This window comes from Lissotriton vulgaris, chromosome 3_1, assembly GCF_964263255.1.
Source record: "Lissotriton vulgaris chromosome 3_1, aLisVul1.2, whole genome shotgun sequence".
NCBI classification, from domain to species: Eukaryota; Metazoa; Chordata; class Amphibia; order Caudata; family Salamandridae; genus Lissotriton; species Lissotriton vulgaris.
In genome coordinates this window covers 1,410,228,002-1,410,252,641 of record NC_141689.1, presented here as the reverse complement: position 1 = coordinate 1,410,252,641, position 24,640 = coordinate 1,410,228,002, and the positions used below count along the sequence as shown (strand labels likewise).

The window sequence follows — 24,640 nt, the reverse complement described above, 5'->3', positions numbered from 1 at the left end:
TGGTCCCCATTGCTGGAATGGGAGGAGGCGGGACTTTAAGTGGTGGGGGACCTGTATGTTGATGGGGCCTTGGCGCCCTTTGGAGTACTACAAGAACAGTTTGGGCTACCTGACGGGGGGTTCCTCTTACATGCGGCGGTGGTGGCGGCTATTCAGAAGCACTGGAAGGGAGGGCTCATCGAGCCGGGCACGACCATGGCGTGCCAGTATGTAGTAATGGCGGCGGGCACCTTTAAGGCGGTGACCTGCCTCCATAATAGGATGTTACACGAGGGACTGGAACCGCTCCTGGGGCTCAAGGCGAAGTGGGAGGAAAGTGTGGGTAGGCCCATACCGGACGCGACGTGGGGCCATATTTTACGGCGTACGTGGAAGGGCACGAGGAATGCGCGTTTCCAGCAGGTGCACTTCTTTGTGTTACATAGGGCCTATCTGACTCCGGACAAGATAAAACAGTACTTCCAGGTGCAGGACGCGCGGTGCCCGAGGTGCTTGTCACCGGAGGCGGACATGGATCACCTGTTCTGGGGTTGCCCGAATCTGGAGGCCTACTGGGCTGAGGTGGTGGACCTCCTGAACGAAGTGACTGACAGGGAGGTGGACTTTGATATGGCGGCATGTCTGCTGCTCTGGTTCCCGCACACTAAACACACTAAGGTGACGAGCAAATTCATTGACCTGGGGTTGATACTAGCACAAAGAGAGATTTCGTGGCATTGGAAATCTAAGGGAGGGCCGTCAGTGCGGAGGTGGAGGAATGAGTTGCTGCGGTGGTCAGAGTGTGAGAGTGTGCTCCGAATGAAGCAGGCTGTCAAGCTTGATAATGAGAAAGCCTTGGATACAGCGCGTGCGTGGGAATTGGTGGTGCAGGCCTTGCGCGACTCGTTGGTGGAGGATGAGGACTGAGTGGATAGGTCCTGAGGACGCTACGAGGCATACTAGTCCGGGGTTGCAATTGATGCTGTAGTGGGATATATACTACAATCGGGAACAAGACACACACCATTAGCGGTTGCCGGGGAGTGGGCACTAGGGGGTTGTTCGAGGGTGTTCGTGGTGGGTTAGGAGCCAGAAGATAGCTTGCCACGGTGGTGTTTCCGGAACTAGGAATGGGCTTGTGGGGCATAGGTTGCTAGCGGGAGGAGGCAGTGGGGCACGGAGTAGACGTGGTGGGCCTCACGGAGCACGGGGGTGGAACGATAGCGGCTTGGTAGCATTGACCTGCACTTGTAGGATGGCTGATGTTGTTTTGGTTGGGGTTGGGGGGGTAAAAGCAGATACGTAAAACGTTCTTTTCGACCATTGTCCCATAGGGACGCTCACCATGATGTCTTCCTGTTCTTTGGGACACTGCGCCGCCCGGCCTCCGGGATGCGGGCTGAATGGCTGTGTATGGTATACATTCTTACGATTGATGCGGGGGGACGCCATGAGTGGACTGGTTGAGCAATTGTAAACTGTGGTTTCTAATTCTGCAATAAAAACGTATTTAAAAAAAATATATATATGTGCCGCCATCACTCCACACGCAGGCCCATGCAGCTCTCACGGCATTTTTGCTGACACTGCCGGTAGCAACAATTCTAATTGGGGGTGACTTTAATGATATACTTGACGACGCACAGGACAGATTCCCTGTTAGACAGGACACACGGGGTGGGAGCCGTCTGCTTGGTCTTGTAGACGCCCTGGGACTTACGGATAGCTGGAGATTCAAACACCTGAACGAGACACGTTTCACTTTTTACTCCCCAGTACTTAACTGCCTCACGCGCATTGACTATTTCCAGACATCCGCTGATGCCCTGCAGGGGGTGGAGGAGGTCACTATACGCCCTAGGGGCATATCGGATCACTCCCCAATACTTTTAAAATATACCTATCACCAGACCTGTAGGAGACGTATGTTCCCGATTCACGCCGGTTTCCTCCAGGTGGCACCTATCATGTCAACACTCACACTTACTACTAACCAGTTCTTTCAGGAAAATCAGGACTCTGTGGACTCACCCAGTGTGCTCTGGGAGGCATATAAAGCGGTCCTGCGGGGACAGGCAATGGCTTCCATCACAGGTCATAAACGAGAGCGGCGGGCGGTCTTGGACAGACTTGAGACTGAACTGGCCTTGGCCATTGCGGAGCAGGAAGCCCGCCCTTCTTTAGGTACCGCCCGTGCGGCTCAACTTAAACAAACTGAGGTTCTGACCCTCCAGAGAGAAATGGCACATACGCAGATCCGAGCCACTCGGCATAGGGTCTACGAGTTGGGAGACAAGGTGGGGAAAATGCAGGCCTGGCTAGATAGAAAAGAAAGAGCGACTAAAATCACCCATGGGTTCCATGGTCTCTGACCCTGATGATATAGTCAATGTCTTAGCTGACCACTTTGAACAAATGTATGCTCCCCGGGCAACCTATACAATAGCAGAGGCATAACACTATATTAAAGATCTCACGATACCTAAACTCTCCCCGGAGGTGGCACTTCTGATGGAGGCGGACATTACCACTGATGAGGTGCAGGTAGCTGCTTATGTACTCGCGTCCGGCAAGGCTCTGGGACCAAACGGGCTTTCAGTAATTAGTTAGGACTGCCATCGCGAGAACTGACTAAACTGCATTTTCTTTGCCCTACGGTGGTTTTTGTGAGGCACCATAGTGTATTTAAATAGGCTGCCAAAGTAACTTTGAACATTAGAAAAAAGAAATGGACCTTTACATTTTTTAATTTTTCACTGAAGCAGCACCAGTATCCGCTGTCTAATACCTATGCACTAATCTCTATCTTTCTCTGTTTCCCCTATTTTCATTCTCTTCATTTGTGCTCATGTATGAAAAGAAAAATGTATCACTCAATTGTATCATACTGTCCTCATAGCCATATGTTAAATATGAGAATATAACAAATTGTAATTTACTTGTTGTAAAGCGGTATACCATGTTTGGTTATCATTCTTCTGGCCCTAAAGTTCAAAACTGTACGGATCATTGTGCACTGTTTAGCATAAATAGACATTATTTTAAAACTCTATTTATCTATTTTTAGTAATACAATGGTATTGCCCTGATGAAGACACGTTCTAAGTGTCGAAACGCGTAGACGAAAAGCCATCGCCTCTTTGCATCATTGGGAACACTTCTTATATATATATATAATTTGTTCATCACATATATGTATTGAAAGAATCTTTTTTATTGTTTTTTAATGAATGATTATGCTAATGAATATCTTCATGACATTTTTATCAAACTTATTAAATTAAATCCTTTATGCTACTCTAGTGCTTCATTTTTATCTTTATTTTTGTTTATTTGAACTTTGCCAGTTTTTGTGTTTTGCCTGGGTTGTTTATTTGTCACAAAAAAGATATTCATGGCTTCCACATAATTTCTTTCTTTCACTTAAGCCTATAATGGTCCACATTTTGCTGTCACTAGGTCTGTGTTTGATGTTGGTCCTTGAGTAGGTATTTCCTAGAGATACCAGCGGCAGCCGGCACAAATCAAAGGTAGGGAGCAGGCTGGAGAGGGGGCGAGCTCGGGGGGGAAATTGATGAAATAAAATTAATGAAAGCCTACCTTCTCTGCGCTTCCTCGCCGCGTCTCTCCTCCATAGTCCTCCCTCACTCGTTCTCAACAGGAAGCACACCAGGTCACCCAGTCAGCTAATCACAATGCTGCCTTAGCAGCATTGTGATTTGTCTGAGCGCCGTGTTTTGGTGCTCAGACGCTGACTGGGGGGCCTGGGCATGTTCTCAACGTAGGGGGTAATGCAGCTTTGAAGGAGAACATGTGAAGTGCACAAGACCGTTTTGAGCTGCCCGAGAGGGCCGGCCAAGCAGTCATTGTGCACTCCGGAGGACCCTCTCTACCGCTCCTCCCCGCCCCCTCACGCAAAGCTGCATAAGTAAGATAAAATAAATTGATAATAACGCAAGTTATTTTATTTTGCCTTTGTTTCACTGCAAAAAGCTGTGGGGCGATGCTCCTCTGCCTTAGCGGAGGAGCATCTGTGGAGCCACTGTGAGTGAGAAACAATAAAACTTCAGTTGGGCTGTACGCAGCCTTTTTTTGCTCTGTCTTCTATTGTATGATTGCACTTTGGATGTGCCTCTTGTTGATTGTTGCCCACTCACTCTCTTTTGCTTTTTCTTGGTGGTGTATAGGCCCTGTTGTCTGTGCTCCGGGAGAGTCATCGTACCAGAACAGTCTTCAGAAAAGTCGGAGGATTTGTGTACGTCACTTCGCTGCTAGTAGCAATGGAGCGGTCCCTGAGCTACCTGCCCAAGAACGGATGGGAAAAAGTGAACCAGAACCAAGTGTTCGAGCTTCTCCGGACTGTGTTTCACACGCTGGCCATGGCCATGCGCTACGAGCCGGCCAACTCGCACTTCTTCAAGACCGAGGTCCAGTACGAGAAGCTCGCCGACGCAGTGCGGTTACTCGGCTGCTTTTCGGACACGAAGAAGATCCCACCCTCGTCTGTGTCCCCCTCTAACACACACCCATTTCAGAGACTGCTGGAAGATGACTCTTTGTGTATAGATACGGTCCCCCCCACGTTGCGGCACTGCAGTAAACTTTTTGTATACCTCTACAAAGTGGCCACAGATTCCTTCGACAGGTATGTGCTTAGCTTTCATTTTCTTTTTGAAACGGTACTAGGCAAAGTATACCATGTGTAATCTTGTTCTTTGGATTGAGATGGTCAGTTTGCTTGACAATAGTGTTATGATATCCGACAGGAAAAGGGCAGTCTCCACAGTTCATCTTTTTTTGTTTTTCACAAAACCCATGTCGTGCGATTCTAGAGAAAACCAAATGCCAGGGAAAAATGATTTACTAATAGCAACAGTTAATGTTTTTTTAAACAGGATTCGTACTGTATGCATGTGTGGCGTTTTGGTTGCTATTCTGTGTAGTCGACAAAGTGTGCGTTTATATCACTCATTTCCTGTCAGTGTCAACATACTTTCCACAAGTTCTTTGAGGGTGGCGAGACTTTGGTAACAGCGGTCTCTTGCAAGGGATCTTTCTTTTATGCGTACTTTCAAGTGCTAGGCTTTGAGCAAAATTTGAGACAGAAAAGAGAATAGTGTAGTTTTGCAGGAAATCGTTGCGTGCTCCTGTAGAAAACCACTTTTTGCAAATCGTGTTTTTTACCTTGTGTTTTGGATGCGAATATTTGTTAGTAAATGTACGTGTACATAGCACGGACTGGTTTGATTATTAGAACACATTTTCTGTTAAGTCAAGTGCCAGTTGATGGCTCACCTCTCAAATTACACCCTTCTGTCTCATTTTCCTTTTTTGAACTTACCAAATCAATGTGGGCATTTTTAATCTTTTGAGGCATTAAAGGGTTTTAGGTAGTTGGTTTGGGCGCAGTCTTTTATGCCTCTTTTTCATAACATCCAAAATCTCTCAGATCCTGTTTGTTTATGCACTCTAAAAGGTTAAGCTATTGTGAAAGCAGATTGAAAATCTTGATTTCAGTTTATCCTTCTATATACTTCGCTTTTCTTTAACAGTTGCTTTTTTAGGTCTTGCCTGAGCCAATGCGCTTGCGCATTGCTCCGGCGAGATTATAGTAAGGGGAAAAGAAAACTCTACCAAAACGGCGGATTAGCCACAGTTCATGTGAGACAGGCGCGTGCACGAGGCCAGCCACGTCACACACCACCATTTGTCTGTGCCTCGCATCAGACTTCAAAGGCTGCCCCCCGCCCCAATCAGACTTTAAAGGCTGCCGCTCACCCTCCCCCGCATCAGACTTCAAAGGAATGCGCTCCCGCTCCCCGCCACAGCAATGCCGAGAGCTTGTTATTATTGGGCACAGAGAGTAAGGGAGATTCGAACCGGTCCGTAGTACGCATCAATACAGTACGGACCGAAGATAATGACTGTGAATGCTGACCTCAGCTTCGGCATTACAATTTAGGTTCCCCCTACTGCTTCGCATTACCAGCCCTCCCCACCCTCTGAGCACAAACTGAGCCTTTCTTAAGCAAATGTTAATGCTTCCTTATTCCTCCTCCCAAAGCCATTCCCTGGTCTGCCCGACCCCTCCCTCACTCCCTACACCTCTCCTGCACAGGTCCCACGGGCGCCTACAAGGTAGGGGCTTCACATCTGCATTTATATTTGTTTCTGTTTTTCCCTACCCCCAACCCGCAGAGATCACTTTTTTGTTGTTGTTGTTTGTTGAAGCAAACCCTTGCATTCACCCTCTGGGAGATCATCCATTTGCCGTACTGCGACAGGCACATTTATTATTTTGTTTCCCCATTTACCACAGGTTTTTTTTTTTTATAGGCATTGGGAGAAAGAGAGACTCGAACCGGTCCGTAGCCCGCATCAATACGGTACAGACCGAAGATAATGACTGTGAATGCTGACCTCTGCTTCGGGATTAGAATTTAGCTTCCTCCCTCCTGCTTCGCATTACCAGCCCTCCCAACCCTCTGAGCACAAACGGAGGCTTTCTTAAGAAAGTGTTAACGCTTCCTTATTCGTCCTCCATTCCCTGGTCTGCCCGACCCTCCCTGACTCCATACAACCCTCCTACACAGGTCCAGCGGGCCCCTACAAGGTACGAGCTCCGCAGCAGCATTTATATTTTTAAAAAGCAGCTTGTGTAAAAGCATTTCCATTCGGGCTTCACAGCTGCAGCATTTCTATTTTCAAAAGAGTAGCCTATGTACACATTGCAGTTTGTAAATGCTCGGTCACTAATGGTAAATAAATATTGAAGTGTGTGAACTTTAGCATGTGAACTGCCAGAGTCTCGAAGAAATGCTTTCACATTCCTCCTGAATCAACTTGTAGGTGTCACCAGAACTAGCACTCAGTTTCGGCCTCGTGATATTGTGAAAAGACAACGAGAGACTTGAGCAAAGCTGTCCTTTTAGATAAGTGCTATTTAACTCATGGGGCAGCGTGCAAACAAACGGCGAGCAGACAAATAGACTTGCCATCCTTGCCTGCAACGAGTACTGCCATTTCTGCTTAAGGACGCAAAGTTAACCATGAGGTCATTGGCTAGACATGAGGTATATACAACACTGCAATTAAGGAGCAAACAAATCGCCTACCACAGTATTCAGTCTTCCACCCCTGCACTCATGAATTTTCTTTTCACTGACTCTTCCTTATGTTTTTAAACCTTTCAGAGTTACTGGACTGTTTGGAAATCTTGTTATTTCCTTTAAAACTACTCCACCACATCACTCTGGGACACCACCACATCACTCTGGGACACCACCACATCACTCTGGGACACCACCACATCACTCTGGGACACCACCACATCACTCTGGGACACCACCACATCACTCTGGGACACCACCACATCACTCTGGGACACGACCACATCACTCTAATACACCACCACATCACTCAGCACCACAACAGCATCACTCAGCACCACAACAGCATTGTCCTTGCTTGCTACCAAGAAGCATTGCCATAGCCAATAGGACTCGCATTAGGAAAGTGTAAGTTATTGGCTTTGTGAATAACAATGCTATATATTTATATATTTTGAAAGCCAACACATATTAAAAAAAATTGTCATTTACAATACCAATAGCTCACACTTTCCACGACCCCCACCCATCAGGCTGGCCACACGCTGGATGGAATTTTCACTAATGTGGAGGGACTGAGTATCATCTCAGTTCTCCCTATGACCTGGACAGACCACTCAGTTATCTTTAGCAGACTCACTATCAAAGGTCCGCAGAGAAAAAAAGTGACCCCCGGGAAAAAGGATACGTTCAAAGCTTGGAAGGACATCAATCCTAAAGACTTAACGTTGCTTCTCAATACCACAACCCCGGAACTATCTACCAATCCCACGACCGCAACCAACCAATTCCAAAAGTGGTTGGGCGAAGCCACGACTCAGCTGGCACCCACCAAATCCATCTCAAAAAATAGAAATATGCCTAAAGCTCAGTGGTATACGACAGAACTAAAAACCCCAAAACAATTAACCAGGAATAGGGAAAGACAATGGCGAAGAACCTATGATAGTGAAAATAAGGAAAAATATAAGAAAGCCCTGGCTACGTACAAAGCTATGATAATAGCAGCTAAAAAAGACTATTTCACACGCCACATAGAAACTGCTCAAAACTCTAGCAAACAGTTATATCACATCGCCAAAACCCTTGCTGGAAATGCCCCGGATCTTAACCCACCCCCATCGCAAACTCTATGTGATGCCCTATCAGATTTCTTTTTTGCAAAGGTCAACGATATCTATCAAGCCTTTAATCTAGACCAGGCCAGTAGTAGTGCCATCACCCCCATGACTACTCCTAAAAGTAACATGACCTGTTTTAGCCCTCTCACTACTGACCAAGTCAAGAACATAGTAAAAACGATTAAAGCAGGCTCAGCTTTGGATCCATGCCCCACTTTCGTACTTGCTACTTTGCCAGACACAGTCATCCCCATTATCACCACTGTCTGTAATACAATTCTGGCATCCGGATCCTATCCTGACTCACTAAAAAATACATTGATCAAACCTTTGCTCAAAAAGCCTGGGTTAGATAAAGGTGAATTAAAAAACTACCGCCCTATAGCAAGTCTCCCTTTCCTAGCAAAGGTTATAGAAAAGGCTATGAACCAGCAGTTATCAGCTTATGTAGAAAACAACAATCTGCTGGATGATACGCAGTTCGGTTTCCGCAAACACCACGGCACGGAAACCGCTCTCATCAAAGCAGCTGATGGTATAAGAGCCATTCGTGATCAAGGAGGAACTGCTTTACTAGTTCTCCTGGATTTGTCAGCTGCTTTCGACACGGTTGACCATAAGATCTTGGTCGACCGTGTCGAGAGGATGGGCATTCAGCTCACCGCTAGGGATCTACTTGCCTCCTTTCTGGCCAACAGAACCCAGGCGGTTACACTGGGCCCCTTCCAGTCGGCTGACCTGTCATTACCGTGTGGGGTACCTCAAGGCTCATCCCTAAGTCCGACACTATTTAATATATACGTGTCGGACCTCGCTAGTGTCATCAAAGCACACGGGATGAGCCTAACCTCATACGCCGACGACACGCAGCTGGTGCTGGCTATAAAGGGCGATGGTCAGAGGGTGGCGGAGAGATTCCAAGGTGGGATGATTGCTATCGGCGAGAGGATGGCAAGGAATTGCCTGAAGCTTAATTCCGATAAAACGGAGGTGGTTATCTTTGGTAATCTCTCCCCGGTCTGGTCGGCAACCTGGTGGCCATCGGCCCTAGGCACACCTCCCTGCCCCACGGTCAAAGTCAGAAACCTAGGTGTTACTTTCGATGACCAGCTTAACTTCATGGCCCATGCAAACAAGGTGGCAGCCAATGCCCACTTCAAGCTCAGAATGGTAAGAAAAATTACACCTTATCTACCAGATTCAGCAGCTAAAACATTAGTCACCTCCCTAGTGCTCACATCGCTAGATTACTGTAACGGTCTGCTGCTCAATGCTCAGAGCAGAGTTACCAAAAAACTACAGACCGTGCAGAATGCTGCCGCTCGCGTACTGGCTAAAAAACCCAAATTTGTACCAATTTCGGACACGCTTAAAAACTATCATTGGCTGTCCATCCACAACAGGGTCAAATTTAAATCTTTGTGTACGGTATACAAATCATTACAGGATCAAGGACCACGTTTCCTTAAAAAGCAACTGATTCCTTATAATCCATCGAGAACGCTCAGATCCACCTCTCTTTACAATTGCGGCCCCCAGACTTTGGAACACCCTACCTAACCATATAAAAACAAGTCCCACACTTCTTCAGTTCAGAAAAAAACTGAAAACCTGGTTATTCAATCAGTAATTCACAGCTCCGCACTTCCTGATCATGGTGAGACATCAATGCATTTTCAGCGCCGAGACGCCTAAGGGCAATTGTACGCGCTCTACAAATGGCATTAAATAAATAAATAAAAATAATGTGAGACCTATTGCATTGCAAATGCTTGTTCTTAGTTGTCAGCCATCGTCTCAAAGCGTGGGGGACGCAAATGTTGTGCGCTGGTTGGTTGAGGGGCTCCCAGAACGTCATTTTGATTTACATCCGCATTTACTGAGAGTGGATTGGTATTGCTGTTTTGAAGACTGGCATGTGAGCATTCAAGAGATTGCTTACTGTGTAGCAAAGATGAGCAAATACGGTTTTCAGATTCATAAAAGGACATTGCTCCGACAGTTGTGATTTATGCATGTGAATCGCATATCTCAACATTTAAAAGATATTTAATGCAATAAAACAAACCTTCTCAAAAGAAAGCAAGTTTGTAGTTCATAATGGTAAATGATGCAATTTACTGTAACGTGAGGTTACTCGCACTTATCTTGGCTGTAACCCTTCGGTGTAAATGTCCCTCTGCATAATGTGAATGTAACCTCTTTCTTGCTCATTTCCGCAAGGTACTCCTTATTGCTTGTAGCTGAATGTTCTCTGCAGATTAGTATCACTGAAACCAAAGCTCCCATACATGCATCTGCTGTACCTGCAAAGTTGTTTGTTAAGAACACTTTCTGTGAAGTTTTGAGAGAGACACATTCGACAATACATTCTACAGCCCAGTCCCAGTTCATTCGACAACATCTCACAAATTCAGGACCAGTAGCGCTAGATGACTGGGCATCCCCAAACCGCATTTAAAAAGTCTTCTATCCGCTCCGGGTACGTAAAACAGGTGGGTTTGGACAACCTCTGGGCTTTCCACAATCACTGGGATGTGAGATAAGTATAGTATATGCACATGTGAACTTTGTAATGTGTCAGTCAGGTAGGCAGTCAAGGCTATTTCCTAAAACATCCCCACTAAATATATTTCTCAAGCTTTTTGTCCTGGAGGATCTATTAATGACTGTGAATAAAGACTCACACAGTAGACTAAGCTATTTTCAGGTTGTACGTTGAGATGGGTTTCTGCTGCACAGGACACCAGCATTGGGTGTCCATTGGGACTACAGGAAAAATGAATACATTTATATGAATACATTTACTCATTTAGGATCAACTACAGCCATTCGGTTACACACTTCTATTTGTAATCAAACATAGTACTCATTCCTGACCCTGGTGATCTTATACCTAAATTTGACATACATAGCAAGGAAAGGTAATGGTGGTGGTAATAGTAGAAGCATGGGAGCGGACTCTGAAGGGTTCCACAGTACCGGTCATTGTAGGATGGAAATTGTAGGAAACTGGGTTTGTGTTGCAGTAGTCTCCCCCCCCTGGTATTTGACGTAGCTTTGACTTGAAGTGCACTGGGTTCCTGCTAAACAGGCCCCCAGAGCCAGTATTATTTGCCCAAAACAAGACAACTGGTCATTTGATCCCCAAGTGACCTGGCCTTTAGCACCTCTGTAAGTCCCTAGTGAGTGGCATCACTGGTACCTAGTGAATAGGTACTAATGAGGGTCCCTAAGAGCTGCAGCATAACTTCTGCCACTCTAAGGGACCCAGCACCATACTCCTACAGACTTCCATTGCAGACTGCGTGACAAGGTGCTAAAAAAAAGTGAAAACACGTAATATACCTGTGTGCCATGTCCCCTAACACTGCATGTAATATTTGTAAGTCACCCCTACAGCTGGCCTTGCAGCCCTATAGTGTGGTACTTTCTATTACGTGTGGACATATCTGCATGAGCAGAAATGCCCCTGTGCTAGCCAGTTCAATTACTGCCAGTACAAGTGACCAGAATATATGCTGGACACTGGTAAAAAAACGAGTTCCCCAGCTACATGATGGCTCCACTGAAACTAGAGAGGTTTGATATCAACCATCTCATATTAATAAGCCCCACCGGTTCCAGTGATGGATTTAATAATACATGCACCCATAGGGCACCTAAGAGGTGCCCCCTGAAAACCTACCAACTATTAGTGTGCTGACGGACTGATCTTAGCCAGCCTGCTACCACAGACTGGTTTCTGACCCCCAGGGATGAGGGCCTTTGCTCTCTGGAGGTCATGAACAAAGCCTGCTTGGGAAGAGAGCTTATATCCACTCTCACAGGATGACTTGCAAATGAGCATTCCAAGGCAGGGAGCTTCAAACAGCCAACCTCCTTTGGTATGCGAATCTGGCTTTACTCACCGGAGAGGATTCCGAACCGCCCCCAACCAGCCCCCTCGCCCCCACGCATGACCGCCCACTTCCCACAGTAAGTGGTCCTATAGGGTGCGTAGTGACCCCAGGGGGATGTAGCGCATTGGCTATCCTACACTCCCCCAACACCGCTAAATTTAGTATATAGGGGAGCCCCAGGCACTAGAAAATCAGATCCTGCTGACCTGGAGGAAGACCGACGTGAGAATCAAAAGAACAGAAAACCAGAAACTGACTTGGCACCAACGCTGCCAGCCTGTCTGCTGACCTTGACAATTGCACCAAAGACAACTTGTTCCTGCAGCTGCTGTGTCTCCAAAAGCCTGGGAGAACTGCCAGTACTTCACCCACGAACCATAAACTGATGTGAAGCAGCAGAGCTGCTTCCCTGCATCCTGCAGGTACCCAAAGAGACATGAGAGCACTCTGGACCCCAAAACCCCAACACTGGAAAGCAGCACCACACCTGTGCTGCTTAGCCCAAGCTGAAGTGGGCCAATAGTGCTAGTGTGGTCCGCCGGCCCTCCAGAAACAAGCCCACATTGGACTTGCCCACTGTGGGCTCACCGATTCAGCCTCTGTTTGCAGGCCCCATTGACCGCGAGTGCACCCGGTGACGAAAACCAGACGCTTAAAGACAACTCAGCACCCGTCGCCCATGGTCCGTTGAGAAGAGGACCAAAGGTGTTCCCAAGCATCGCAAGACCTGAGCCTACCTGTTGGTTGAAACCTAAAAGCATTTCTATTTCAATATTAATATCCTTTGGCCTGGAAGACAGCAGTGGTTAGGCCACTTTTAAAGAAGCCCTCACTAGACCCGACGAATCTTAAATTACCCCAGTATTGGAACTTTCATAGATTCCCATGCTTTGTATCATTCCCCGTCGTCGGAATGGGAGTCTCTGTAACAAAAATACCATAGCTGTAGGTACAAAAGACAATGGAAAAAGGCCTAGGCCTCATTTCCTTTTGTAGCATATCACCCTCTTTGTGTAAAAGAGACCAAACTTTGGCCTCAGCCAATCAGAAGTGCCTCACCACTTAGAACCTTCCTGAAGGAACCTCAGAGCCTCAGATTTTCTACTGCACGTTGTGCTAGGGAGTCTCCTTTGAGCTCTGCTCCACTTCTACTCTTCAAAAGGATTACTTCAGGATTTTCTTCAGAATCTTCCAGATTCTCTTTAGGATTGTTGCTGCCTTCCAGGATTTCGGAAATTGAGAAGAAAAAAGCCCTTTTCGAGCCTTGTTCCACCTGTGGCAAGAAAAGGCTTTTTTGTGGAAGATAAGCATAAGGACTGCATTTATTGCCTCTATCCTGACCACCAGGCTGCTGACTGTAAGATCTGTCGCACCTTTTCCACCAAAACCCTCCGGGACCGTGAGGGTAGGCTCCTCACATGGCTTCAAAAGCTTAAATCAAGGAAGGACACTGTCTCCAGTGACAGTGAGGATGCAGGATCGATGTCTTCTACAAGAAGGTCAGTGAAAAGGGGTAGGGGTTCCCCTTCTACTTCTTTGGGAAGATCTTCAAAGGCCTCAAAAAAGACCCCCAGTGAGTCTGAGAGCCCAGGTCCCAGCAAAACTCCTCACGGAAGTGTAAAGGAGAGGGATGGACCTTCTACGCCTTCTACAGGTGAGAAGACTGCTTCAGCCTTCAAAACACCTTCAGGCCAGTCTTCTGAGAGGAGCTCTAAGTCCTCGACGACGAAGGCATCGACAGCGGAAGGCCCGTCGACGAGGACAACTAAATCAGTTTCGACATCGTCGAAAGCTCCGTCGACAGCAGGTTCGTCCACGACGCTACCGTCGACGGCGGAGTCATCGCCGTTGACGGAGAAACCGAAGACGCCGACGACAAAGGTACCAGCTACAAGAGTGACGACGAAGGAGTCGTCGACGACAACTGTCCCATCGACGACGACGAAGGTCCCATCGACGACTAAAGCCCAGTCGACGTCGAGAGCCCCGTCGACGTCAAAAGCCCCGTCGACGTCAAAAGCCCCGTCGACCACGAAAGTCCCGTCGACCACGAAAGTCCCGTCGACCACGAAAGTCCTGTCGACCACGAAAGTCCCGTCGACCACGAAAGTCCCGTCGACCACGAAAGTCCCGTCGACGACGAAGGCTGCGATGGTGCCGACGACGATGTTACCGTCGGCAACGATGACGACTATGTCGACGACTACGGTCTCGTCGACGACTACTACAGTGACTATGTCAACGGCTGGCGTGTCGACAGTTTCATCGTCGACGTCCACGACGCCTATCTCGACGGCGTACATACAACCGTCGACTACGGAACCTACAATACTTTCCACAGAAAAGCGGATTACCATTTCTGTGACGCGAATCACGCCAGAGATGACTTCTCCAAGGACTGTGTCCCCTCTTTTACCTACCATGCTCCTTCAGGAGGAAGAATCAGACGAGGATGACCAAGATGCATATAGTTATGCCAATAGTCCTTCACAACTATTTGTCAAATGCCAGGACACTGACTCGGAGGGCGAATACGGCCACGAGGAAAGTGCCCATCATCAGCTGCAGCAGCAGCAACCAGAACAGGAAATGGTTTCAGTGCCAACGTCTTTCCTGCAAGATCTGCATAAGATGCTCCAAGATTATAAATCTAAGGCCAGTAGGCCTCTGCCAGTTACGTCAACGCCGGCTACGACTTCAGGGACTACGGCTTCTTTGGTGCCACCTACTTTAACGGCCCCATCTTCTCCACAGCCACGGGCATCCTTCCAACAGGATTCCTCTGGAGGGCCAGGGACTCAGGATGTTCAGGAATCCTCGGATGAGGACCAGCAGTCAGATCATGTCGCTAATCCCGACATGGAATATGATGAATATGTTATTGACAATCCCGCATCACCAGTTCCGGACCCGGCGGACTCCCCGCCAGCTGACATTGGGGGCTTTCATCAGCTGATGGAGAGAGCTGCGGCGAGATTCAAATTGGCCATGCCTAAGGTTACCACAGATTGTTTCTTATGTGATTTTAAGGAACCCTTTCGGAAAACTGCCAGGTCCATTCCTATTGTGGATCACCTGTGGAAAGAGGGCTTAAAGGCTATGACACATCGGCGACGGTGGTCCCGGTGCTACCGCGTCTCGATAAAAAGTACAAAGCGACTAATGATGCTCCTGCGGCTTTGACAGGTCATTCAAGACCAGACTCAGTGATCTCGCAGGCGGCGCAGAGGAAATCACGCAACCCTTCTGCACCACTAACAACTCCTCCGGACAAGGAAGGGCGGAGATTAGATAACGTGGGAAAACGATTCTCATCAATGGCAAGTTTGCTGGTGCGAGCGGCTAATGCCTTGGCGATCCTGGGTAGATACGACCGCCAACTCTGGTGCGATGTCGCCCCGTACCTTGACCAGCTGCCTCCCGAATCTACGTCTGAGGCAAAGAAGATTTTGCAGGAGGGAGAGGCAACGTCGATGGAAATCATCAATTGTGCAATGGATATTGCAACTACTGCATTCCGTTCACTGGCTGGAGCGGCAGTACTCCGTCGCCAAGGGTGGCTTAAAGCTACCTGGTTCCGGCCCGAGATCCAAAATAAAGTATTGGATCTCCCCTTTGATGGGGAAGCGTTGTTCGGCAAACTCATTGACGACACACTGCAAGATCTAAAAAAGGACACAGAGACTGCTAGGTCTTTAGGGACACTTCAGTACAGAAAGTCGACTTTCAAGGGATCCAGAGGCAGAGTTGGTAATTACAGAGGATCCTTCCAACAACAACGCTATTCCAACACAGGATCAGGTTCCCAGCAACACCGACAGCCTTACCAGCAGCGGCAGGGCCAGTCTTCCAACTACTCCAGGCCTTACGGTAAAGGAAAGCAAGGGGCACGAGGACGAGATTCGTCCAAGCGCCAATAGCGGCCTCCTGGCTCTTCCTACTGGACCCTCCTTCAGGAAGTCATCAGTTGGAGGCAGGGTCAACAAATACCTTCACAACTGGTCCAAGATAACATCGGACTGTTGGGTGCTCAACATCATTCGGAAAGGGCATACCTTAGAGTTCACACAAGTTCCGCCACCCAAGCCCCCGGCAGCCACTCCTTCAAAACACCAGCGTCTCCTTCGGCTCGAAGTTCAACAGATGCTCCAAAAAGGGGCGATAGAGCCAGTTCCATCAAACCAAAGAGGTCAAGGATTTTATTCCAGGTTCTTCCTGGTGAAGAAGACGCTCGACAAGTGGCGCCCCATTTTAGACCTCAGGGGGCTAAACACCTATCTCATTTCTCTGTCCTTCCGGATGGTGTCCCTCCAGGACATCTTGAAGCTGATCAGCCCGTGGGGATTACATGGCCACACTCGATCTCGAGGATGCCTATTTCCACGTTCCGATTCACCCAGCGCACAGAAGGTTTCTGCGATTCACAGTAGCCAAGAGCCATTACCAATTCAGGGTTTTACCCTTTGGACTCCGCTCAGCCCCAAGAATATTCACAAAGGTGCTGGTGCCAGTGGCAGCTTTCCTGCAAAAACACAAGTTTCAGGTCTTCCCCTATCTGGACGACTGGTTACTGAAAGCTCCGTCCAGAAAAACAGCGCTACAGGCGGTTCAAGCATGTACCAATTTATTTCAGAACCTGGGTCTCACTCTAAACAACGAGAAATCTTGCCAGATCCCGTCCAGAAGGGCTCGGTTTCTAGGTGCCATCTTGGATTCGGAGCTTTCACGAGCTTTTCCTACTCCGGAAAGGAGGCAGAAATTACAAACCATGGCCCAAGACTTGCAAACAAGAAAGTCTCTTTCAGTACGCCGCTACAAGTCTCTGCTGGGAGTCATATCATCGTGTATCCCACTAATCCCCCATTGCAGACTGAGGATGCGTCCCTTGCAGGAACAACTGGACAATCAATGGAAGCAAGTCCACGGTTCTTTCGACAACAGAGTGTCTATCACTCCGGAGATGAAGGACGCGGCCTTATGGTGGACAGATCAAAACAACTTGTCCCAAGGCCTATCCTTCCCAAGCGACCCGTCTCCACAAGTGATAACGACGGACGCGTCATTGGAGGGTTGGGGAGCAGTGCAGCAGGACCTACATGTCAGTGGTCATTGGTCACCCCAGGAAAAACGCCTCCACATCAACCTGTTGGAACTCAGGGCGATACGACTGGCTCTGCAAGCGTTTCTTCCTCGCCTGGAAGGTTCACAAGTGCTTATCAGGACGGACAACACCACGGCCATGCACTATGTGAACAAGGAAGGAGGGACCAGATCGCGCCCATTGTCACGAGAAGCCCAGCAGGTCTGGGAATGGGCGATCCACCACAAGATGTCACTGATGGCAGAACACTTGCCTGGCGTCCTAAACGAAAACGCCGACAGACTGAGCAGGTCATCCTCGGTCAGCCACGAATGGGAGTTGAATCAGGAAGTCTTGGAACAAGTCTTCAGCCTGTGGGGCAGGCCGGACATCGACCTTTTTGCCACTCCGACCAACAAGAAATGCCGGTCTTACGCAAGCAGGCTTCCCCATCAAAATTCACTGGGAAATGCCCTTTCGATAGCCTGGTCGAAGACATTTGTCTACGCTTTTCCTCCCATTCCTCTGATACCACGACTAATCAAGAAACTCAAGGTGGAACCATGCAGGATGATCCTGATGGCCCCGGCTTGGCCGAGGCAGTTCTGGTTCACGGAGCTCCATCTGTTGTCAATAGCTCCTCCCTTGCCTCTAAGGATTCTGCCGGATCTTCTCACGATGTCCGAAGGACAGATTTTGCATCCCGACCCTCAGTCGTTACACCTGACTGCATGGCTCCTGAACAGCGAGAATTTATGAACCTGCCATTGTCAAGGGAGGTTAGGGAAGTTCTGTCCCAAGCAAGGGCTCCTTCAACTAACAAAACTTACCGCCTTAATTTGAAAAGATTCTGTTGTTGGTGTCAAACAAAACATCGATCCATTCAATTCCAAGCCTCATCAGATCCTACCTTACCTGCTGTCTTTGGCCAAATCTGGTCTAGCCCATTCATCAATTAAGGTCCATTTGGCTGCTTTGTCACGATTCAGAAGGACAGACTCTGGGCCTTCATTATGGTCTTCCAGAATAATCAAGCAATTCCTTAAGGGCCTGTTCAGGGTCTATCCACCGGTGAGACCGCCCCCGCCAACATGGCATTTGAATCTGGTCCTTTCTCAACTTATGAAGGGTCCATTTGAACCAGTCCATCGTTCTGACATCAAATATCTGTTGTGGAAATTGGCTCTTCTCCTTTCTCTCACGTCGGCTCGGCGTGTAGGAGAATTACAGGCTTTGACCATCCAAGAACCTTTCCTTCAATTCAAGAGGAACACTGTCATCATGAGGACTAACCCTAGGTTCATGCCAAAGGTTCCCTCGGATTTCCACTTGAATGAACCGGTCATTCTGAAAACGTTCTTCCCTCAACCTTCCACGCCAGCGGAGAAAGCGTTGCATTCGTTGGATGTGCAGCGATGCTTAAAATTTTATTTGGAACGTACTGAAGATTTTCGAAAATCTTCTCAACTGTTTGTGGCCTTCGGGGGACCGAGTAAAGGCCTTCCACTATCCAAACAGGGTGTTTCAAGGTGGATCACAAGCGCTATATTACATTGTCACAAGGCTGCTGGTAAACCTCTGACTGGGAAGAAACGAGCGCATTCCACAAGATCTGTGGCTTCTTCAACAGCCCTCTTCGCGGGGGTGCAAATTAAGGATATCTGCAGAGCTGCTACCTGGAGCAGCGTCCACACCTTTACCAAGCATTACTGCTTGGAATCTCTGCAACAGGATGATGCAGCAGTAGGACAGGCTGTCCTGAGGAACCTCTTCCACTAATGGTGAGCTTTCCTTTCTTTCCCACCTTCCATGTTTTCACATTTTGTATCTAATGTCATGTTGTCTATTGCTGTTATTTACAATGCAAAATATGATTATCTTGCCAACTGCTTACTACTCTGATACAAAGCATGGGAATCTATTAAAGTTCCAATACTGGGGTAAGAAAACAAGTTACTTACCTGTAACTTTAGTTCCCCAGTATTGGTAACTTTCATAGATTCCCATGCGCCCACTCACCTACCCGGGGAAAGCTCAGCCTACAACAGATATGGTGTCTAGTACACAACGGCTATGAAAATCTGAGGCTCTGAGGTTCCTTCAGGAAGGTTCTAAGTGGTGAGGCACTTCTGATTGGCTGAGGCCAAAGTTTGGTCTCTTTTACACAAAGAGGGTGATATGCTACAAAAGGAAATGAGGCCTAGGCCTTTTTCCATTGTCTTTTGTACCTACAGCTATGGTATTTTTGTTACCGAGACTCCCATTCCGATGACGGGGAATGATACAAAGCATGGGAATCTATGAAAGTTACCAATACTGGGGAACTAAAGTTACAGGTAAGTAACTTGTTTTCTTTTTTCACCCTATCTCCCTTCTGCCAGGTCCAGCGAAGATTTTAGAAGCTCATCTGAACTTTCATCCAAGTGCCTATTTGAGGGACCATCAAATTCTGGATTGCTCTCAACATGGGTTCAGAAGGTGTCGTAGCACAGAAACTGCTCTCACTGCGGTATTTGACAATATACGGGCACAGGTGGATGCAGGGCACACCACCCTACTAATTTTACTTAATCTTATCGCAGCGTTTGATACCCTGTCTCCCCTGAGACTTGTGGAGCATCTCAGGGAGATAGGTGTTGGGGGCTCGGCCTTCTATCTCCTGACCTCCTTTCTTAGTGAGCGGTTTCAAACAGTAAAATTGGGAAGCTTCTACTCGGATCCTGCCTCCCTTATATGCGGAGTGCCCCAGGGATCTTCCCTGAGCCCTACCTTGTTTAATATCTACGTGGCCCCGCTTGCAAGGGTGGTGAAATCATTTGGACTGGATGTTTTGTCATATGCGAACGACACTCAAATAATGGTGTCCATCACGCATAATGTCAGTGACTCTGCCCGTAATTTTAAAGACTGCATGCAAGCAGTCTCGTCATGGATGGTACAAAACTATCTAAAATTGAATGGCGAGAAGACAGAGGTTCTGATCTTTGGGGACAAGCTAGATGTCTGGTCAGGGGAGTGGTGGCCCGACTCCCTGGGCTCCTGCCCAACTCTCCCATGGTAGAAACTTGGGAGTTGTGGTTGACAATTCCCTTTTTCTTAATCTTCAGGTCTCCAGGACAGTAGCCACCTGCTTTGGGCTTATTAGGCTCATAAGGAAAATTTCACATTTCCTTTCATTTGCTGCACGCAAAAAAGTGGTTGTTGCACTAATACTGTCCAGATTGTTGATGCCTAGATACAGGGCGTTGCAATAGTCCAAAATACAGCTGTGTCGCCTGCAGCTGGTGCGGAATGCTGCTGCAAGGATGGTGATGGACCTACCCGAACATCATTCAGTCTCGTCTTCCCTTCTTTCGTTACACTGGCTCGCTGTGGATCGCAGAAATCTGTTTAAAACCTCTGTCTCACTCATAACGCATATTATGGCCTGCGCCCGGCGGCCATTAAGGCCTTACTTCAACACTATGCTCCCTCGAGGAATCTCAGGTCAGCAAGTAAAAATCTCCTCACGGTTCCTAGGTTCAAAAGGATGAGATGGGGCGGGAGAGCTTTTTCAATTGCTGCTGCTAAATTGTGGAACTCTCTCCCTAATTATCTTTCGGGGCAACGATCTCACACAATCTTTCGAAAGCTTCTAAAGACCTGGTTGTTCCCTGAGAAGCTGGATTGAGTGTGATCTTGTCTGCCTGCACATGTTTCTACAATTAGCGCCTTGATGCCCCTGGGCTAAGTCTACACTTTAAAAGGCACCTATTCATTCTATTTTGAAACGTACTTACCTGACCGTCTTGATTCCAGGGCCTAAATATATATATAAAGATGCATGTTCTTTTTATTCATTTTTGTGAATCTCCTTATTGAGTCGTGTGTACCATTTTATTGACTGTGTGAGTATTTGCAAATGGCTAACACTCCTCTTTGACAAACCTTAGGCTGCTCGACCACACCACCACCGAGAAGGGCAACTTGGGATTGCTATAGAAGCCCTGTGCACTCTTATGGGAATACCTGGACTCTTTGCACGGCATACCTCTATTTGTTATTCCATATAAAGAGCCAGCTTCGTACAGAAATTGAAAAAGTCCTCGGCCAATAAGTCCCCAATTCTATTTAGTCCCAAATGGTATGCCATTTAAAAATACTCTCTCTTTTTGCCTTACCGTGCCAATAATGGGATTCTTCTTTTTTAGGTCTAGCTTGGCAGTGCTTCTCACTGTGACTTGTTGTTACCAATTCTTTAAAATATACATTGAGTGGGCTTTAACTTCACTTAGAGAAGTATTTATCTTCCATCGTATGCCATTGAGAATTTAGCATATCATTCCACTTCCTTTGTAGTGCTTGCATTGCAATGCATGAGACAATATTTTACTATCTCAAAAGTTTTCTGAATCATCCCATATTAAATTATTTAACATAGTTGTACACAGAAAGCAGGTTTTTTTTCTTCTTTTTTTATATTGGAGCAAGCTGTTTTAATGTTTTATTCAAGATTCAAAATACATGCTAGACATATTGGCTTTGCCAGTACTTGTTTGGAGGGAGAGTGAAAAAAAGACGCAAAGCACGGTTGAAACGAGCATTTGCAATGCAATAGGTCTCGCTTTTACAAGAGTTTAAGCTATTGGCAATGCAATAGCTTAAACTCTTGCTAACGCGACACCAATTGGATTGCAAATATATATTTGTTTTACTAGCGCCAATGCGGCACTTTCACGTTTATGAAGGGTGCACTCCTTTCTTTAGCCAAACCGTGTCTCAAAAAAAGGGGCGTGACGACATTAAAGTAAAACCGCGGCATGGGGGCTTTGACAAAAAAAAGCATCTGTTTGTCAAGTTGACAAATTGTTTTTTTTTTTGTAAAAGCGCCCGTGTCGCGCTTTCACTTTAATGTCGTCTGTGTACCTTTCTTTAGACGCGGTTTGTGTAAAGAAAGGGTCTGGCCTCTATAAATGTGAAAGCTCCGCATGGGCGCTAGTGCTAGTAAATTTTTAAAAAGTATACGCGGCTGCTAAATGCGGACCTCGCTGCTAAAATAGATAAAAAATGCATCTGCTATAGTTAAAGCGGACCACCATTAGTAAATATAAATAAATAAAAGCGGGCGGCGTGCTGCGAGGTAGTGGGGGGCATAGGTGAAGAGCATTAAATAATATAGTGTTCAATGACTTATAAAGCAGAGCATGTAACAACACCAGTAAAAGGTCCAGTCGTTATAGGAGGTAACAAATGCAGACAAGGCGGTATCAAGGAGGGACTAGCAAGCCTAATAACGACTCAGAAGCCAGGGTTTACGAAGGACATTGACACAGCCCAATTAAAAATTTGGGCGGAGCATCAAAGCCTTACTCCACTACTGCATGCCTCGCAGAGCATGCGCGCTGCCGCTAGGCTCGACCTAAAAACCGTTTAGTCCCATTTTTATGTCCTCTGTCGTAGATGGGACCTATGCCCTTTCATGCACACCCTCATTATAAAACCTCGAGAGGCAGATAAGAAGACTTTTACAAGGCAAAGAAGTCTGCAGTAATACTTGTGACCACATAGATCCTGTTTTCATAGATAGGAAATTTGAGGGTTAGGGCCTATAGACAAATATTCCCTAAACCATCATTACTGATTTTGTGGACTCGGGACCATCTCCTTTCATGTTTTCTTCGCCATCAGCCTTCATTGAGACGTTCGTCCACACTACACCTCTCACATGCACCCACAGTAACACACACACACACTTATCATCTGGCTCATTTAGGACTCCTATGGACATGGCCTCCGCAGGGTGAAACCAGCATGGCAGACATGTAATTTTACAAAAACTATGTAAAACATCTCGTTTCTCTTGTGATCAAGGAGGGCCAGATTCCCGAAGGACATACCGTAGTTGTTGTAAGGGTAAGTGGTATATTTGTAATCACATCATACTGAAGCATTAGTCAAAACTTTGCGGGATTGAAATACAACTTTCTAGTGAAGCTTGGAGGGTTCTTCTACAAGTTCTTTCATAAATGAAGTGGCAAATGTTACACTTGTAAGCATGTTAGGTTATTACGTTTGTGAAAGCTTCATCCATATTTAACGGTGCCTTTAAAAGGGGGAAGGAAAATTAAAAAAGAAACACAACATATATTCAAATGAACTCTTTGTGAATGTTACAAGAGAGTAGTTTCTGGAGGCGTTCAGAGACCCAGGCAGAAACACTTTTGCAGCGAGAGAGGAAGAGGAGAGTAATCTTTTTCCTCTAACAAAAAAGATCCTAACCTTCTTATTAGCATTCAAAATGAATTTGGACTTCTGAAGATGCAGAAAATTGGTATGTGAGGAAGACTGCTAGATTTTAGACGGAGTTTTTACAACAGACTTAGGGACACATGCATCATGCCAAATACCGGTCGCAAAGGGGCAGAATCTGCCCCTATTTTTGCTTTTGGGATGCATCATCCCAAAAGCAAAAATCGCAATTTAAGTAATCACAATTTAAGTAATCGCTAAATTTGCGATTACTTAAATTGCAATTGCATTTAGGGAATCGCAAATTGCGATTCCCTAAATGCAATGCAGGATGCAATTTCAAATAGCGATTTTGCTATTAGGGGTTGCAAATTACCATCAATTTAAACTTGATGGTAATTTGCGAAAACGTTGAAAAATGCACTAAAGTGCGTTTATCAAAGTTCCATGTTGCACACACCCATTACACACACACATGCCCTTGTGGCATGTGCGTGTGAGCAACATGTGGTCACATGGCAATTTCAGGGGTGCAACAGGGTGTCCTTTTGGCACCCTTGAAATTGCATGCACAATTTTACGAGTACCTATTTGGTACTAGCAAATTGCGCATGCCTTCCCATTCATTCCTACGGGCCTGTAGGCCCATAGGAATGAATGGGAAGGCATTCCTTAATAGCGAGTCGGTTTGCTAATCACTATTAAGGAATATGTAAGAATCGCAATTTTTTTTGCAATTCCTAAATGCATAGGGATTTGCGATTCCTAAATGGCGATTTCTTAATCGCTATTTAGGAATCGCAAATCCTGACTTTGATGCATGTGGCCCTCAGTCTCCTTGAGTAGGTTGCTTCATTTGGGCAGTATAGGCATCTAGTAATGGATGGGAGTGCTGTCTTCTGGACAGCTGTTCTCATCCATGAAGTCGGGCCGAGGCAGCATCAGTGGACATCCAGCAACTTGTGGATAATATGTGAATGGCAACCACCTGGGTAACTGCACTTCTCCGACAAACACTGTCATGTATGTCTACTGCTGCACAGTTAGGATAAGTCATGGTGAGCATTTCTGACTGAACTTTCTGAAGTTTTGGTAGCTTCGGTTCCTCTCAGACATTCCCTTTGGAAGCAAGCCAGGTGAAGGGGAAATATGGGTGTAGAGTTAAGTACATATTACTGAAGTAACAATTATGCTCCTAGGTCCAAAGCCTGCCTTTGTTTA

The 24,640-nt window shown here is 46.8% G+C and overlaps 1 protein-coding gene across 4 annotated transcripts in view; it reads left to right on the top strand.

Annotated features, from left to right (window-relative positions):
* The window catches only part of WDFY3 (WD repeat and FYVE domain containing 3), a 2,050,643-nt gene that overhangs the window by 660,299 nt on the left and 1,365,704 nt on the right, over positions 1 to 24,640 (top strand). For all 4 annotated transcript variants that reach the window (XM_086961876.1, XM_086961875.1, XM_086961873.1 and 1 more), the window contains exon 14: positions 4,167 to 4,624. In XM_086961876.1, the coding sequence (XP_086818002.1) occupies positions 4,167 to 4,624 (458 nt within the window). The remainder of the gene's footprint in view (positions 1 to 4,166; positions 4,625 to 24,640) is intronic.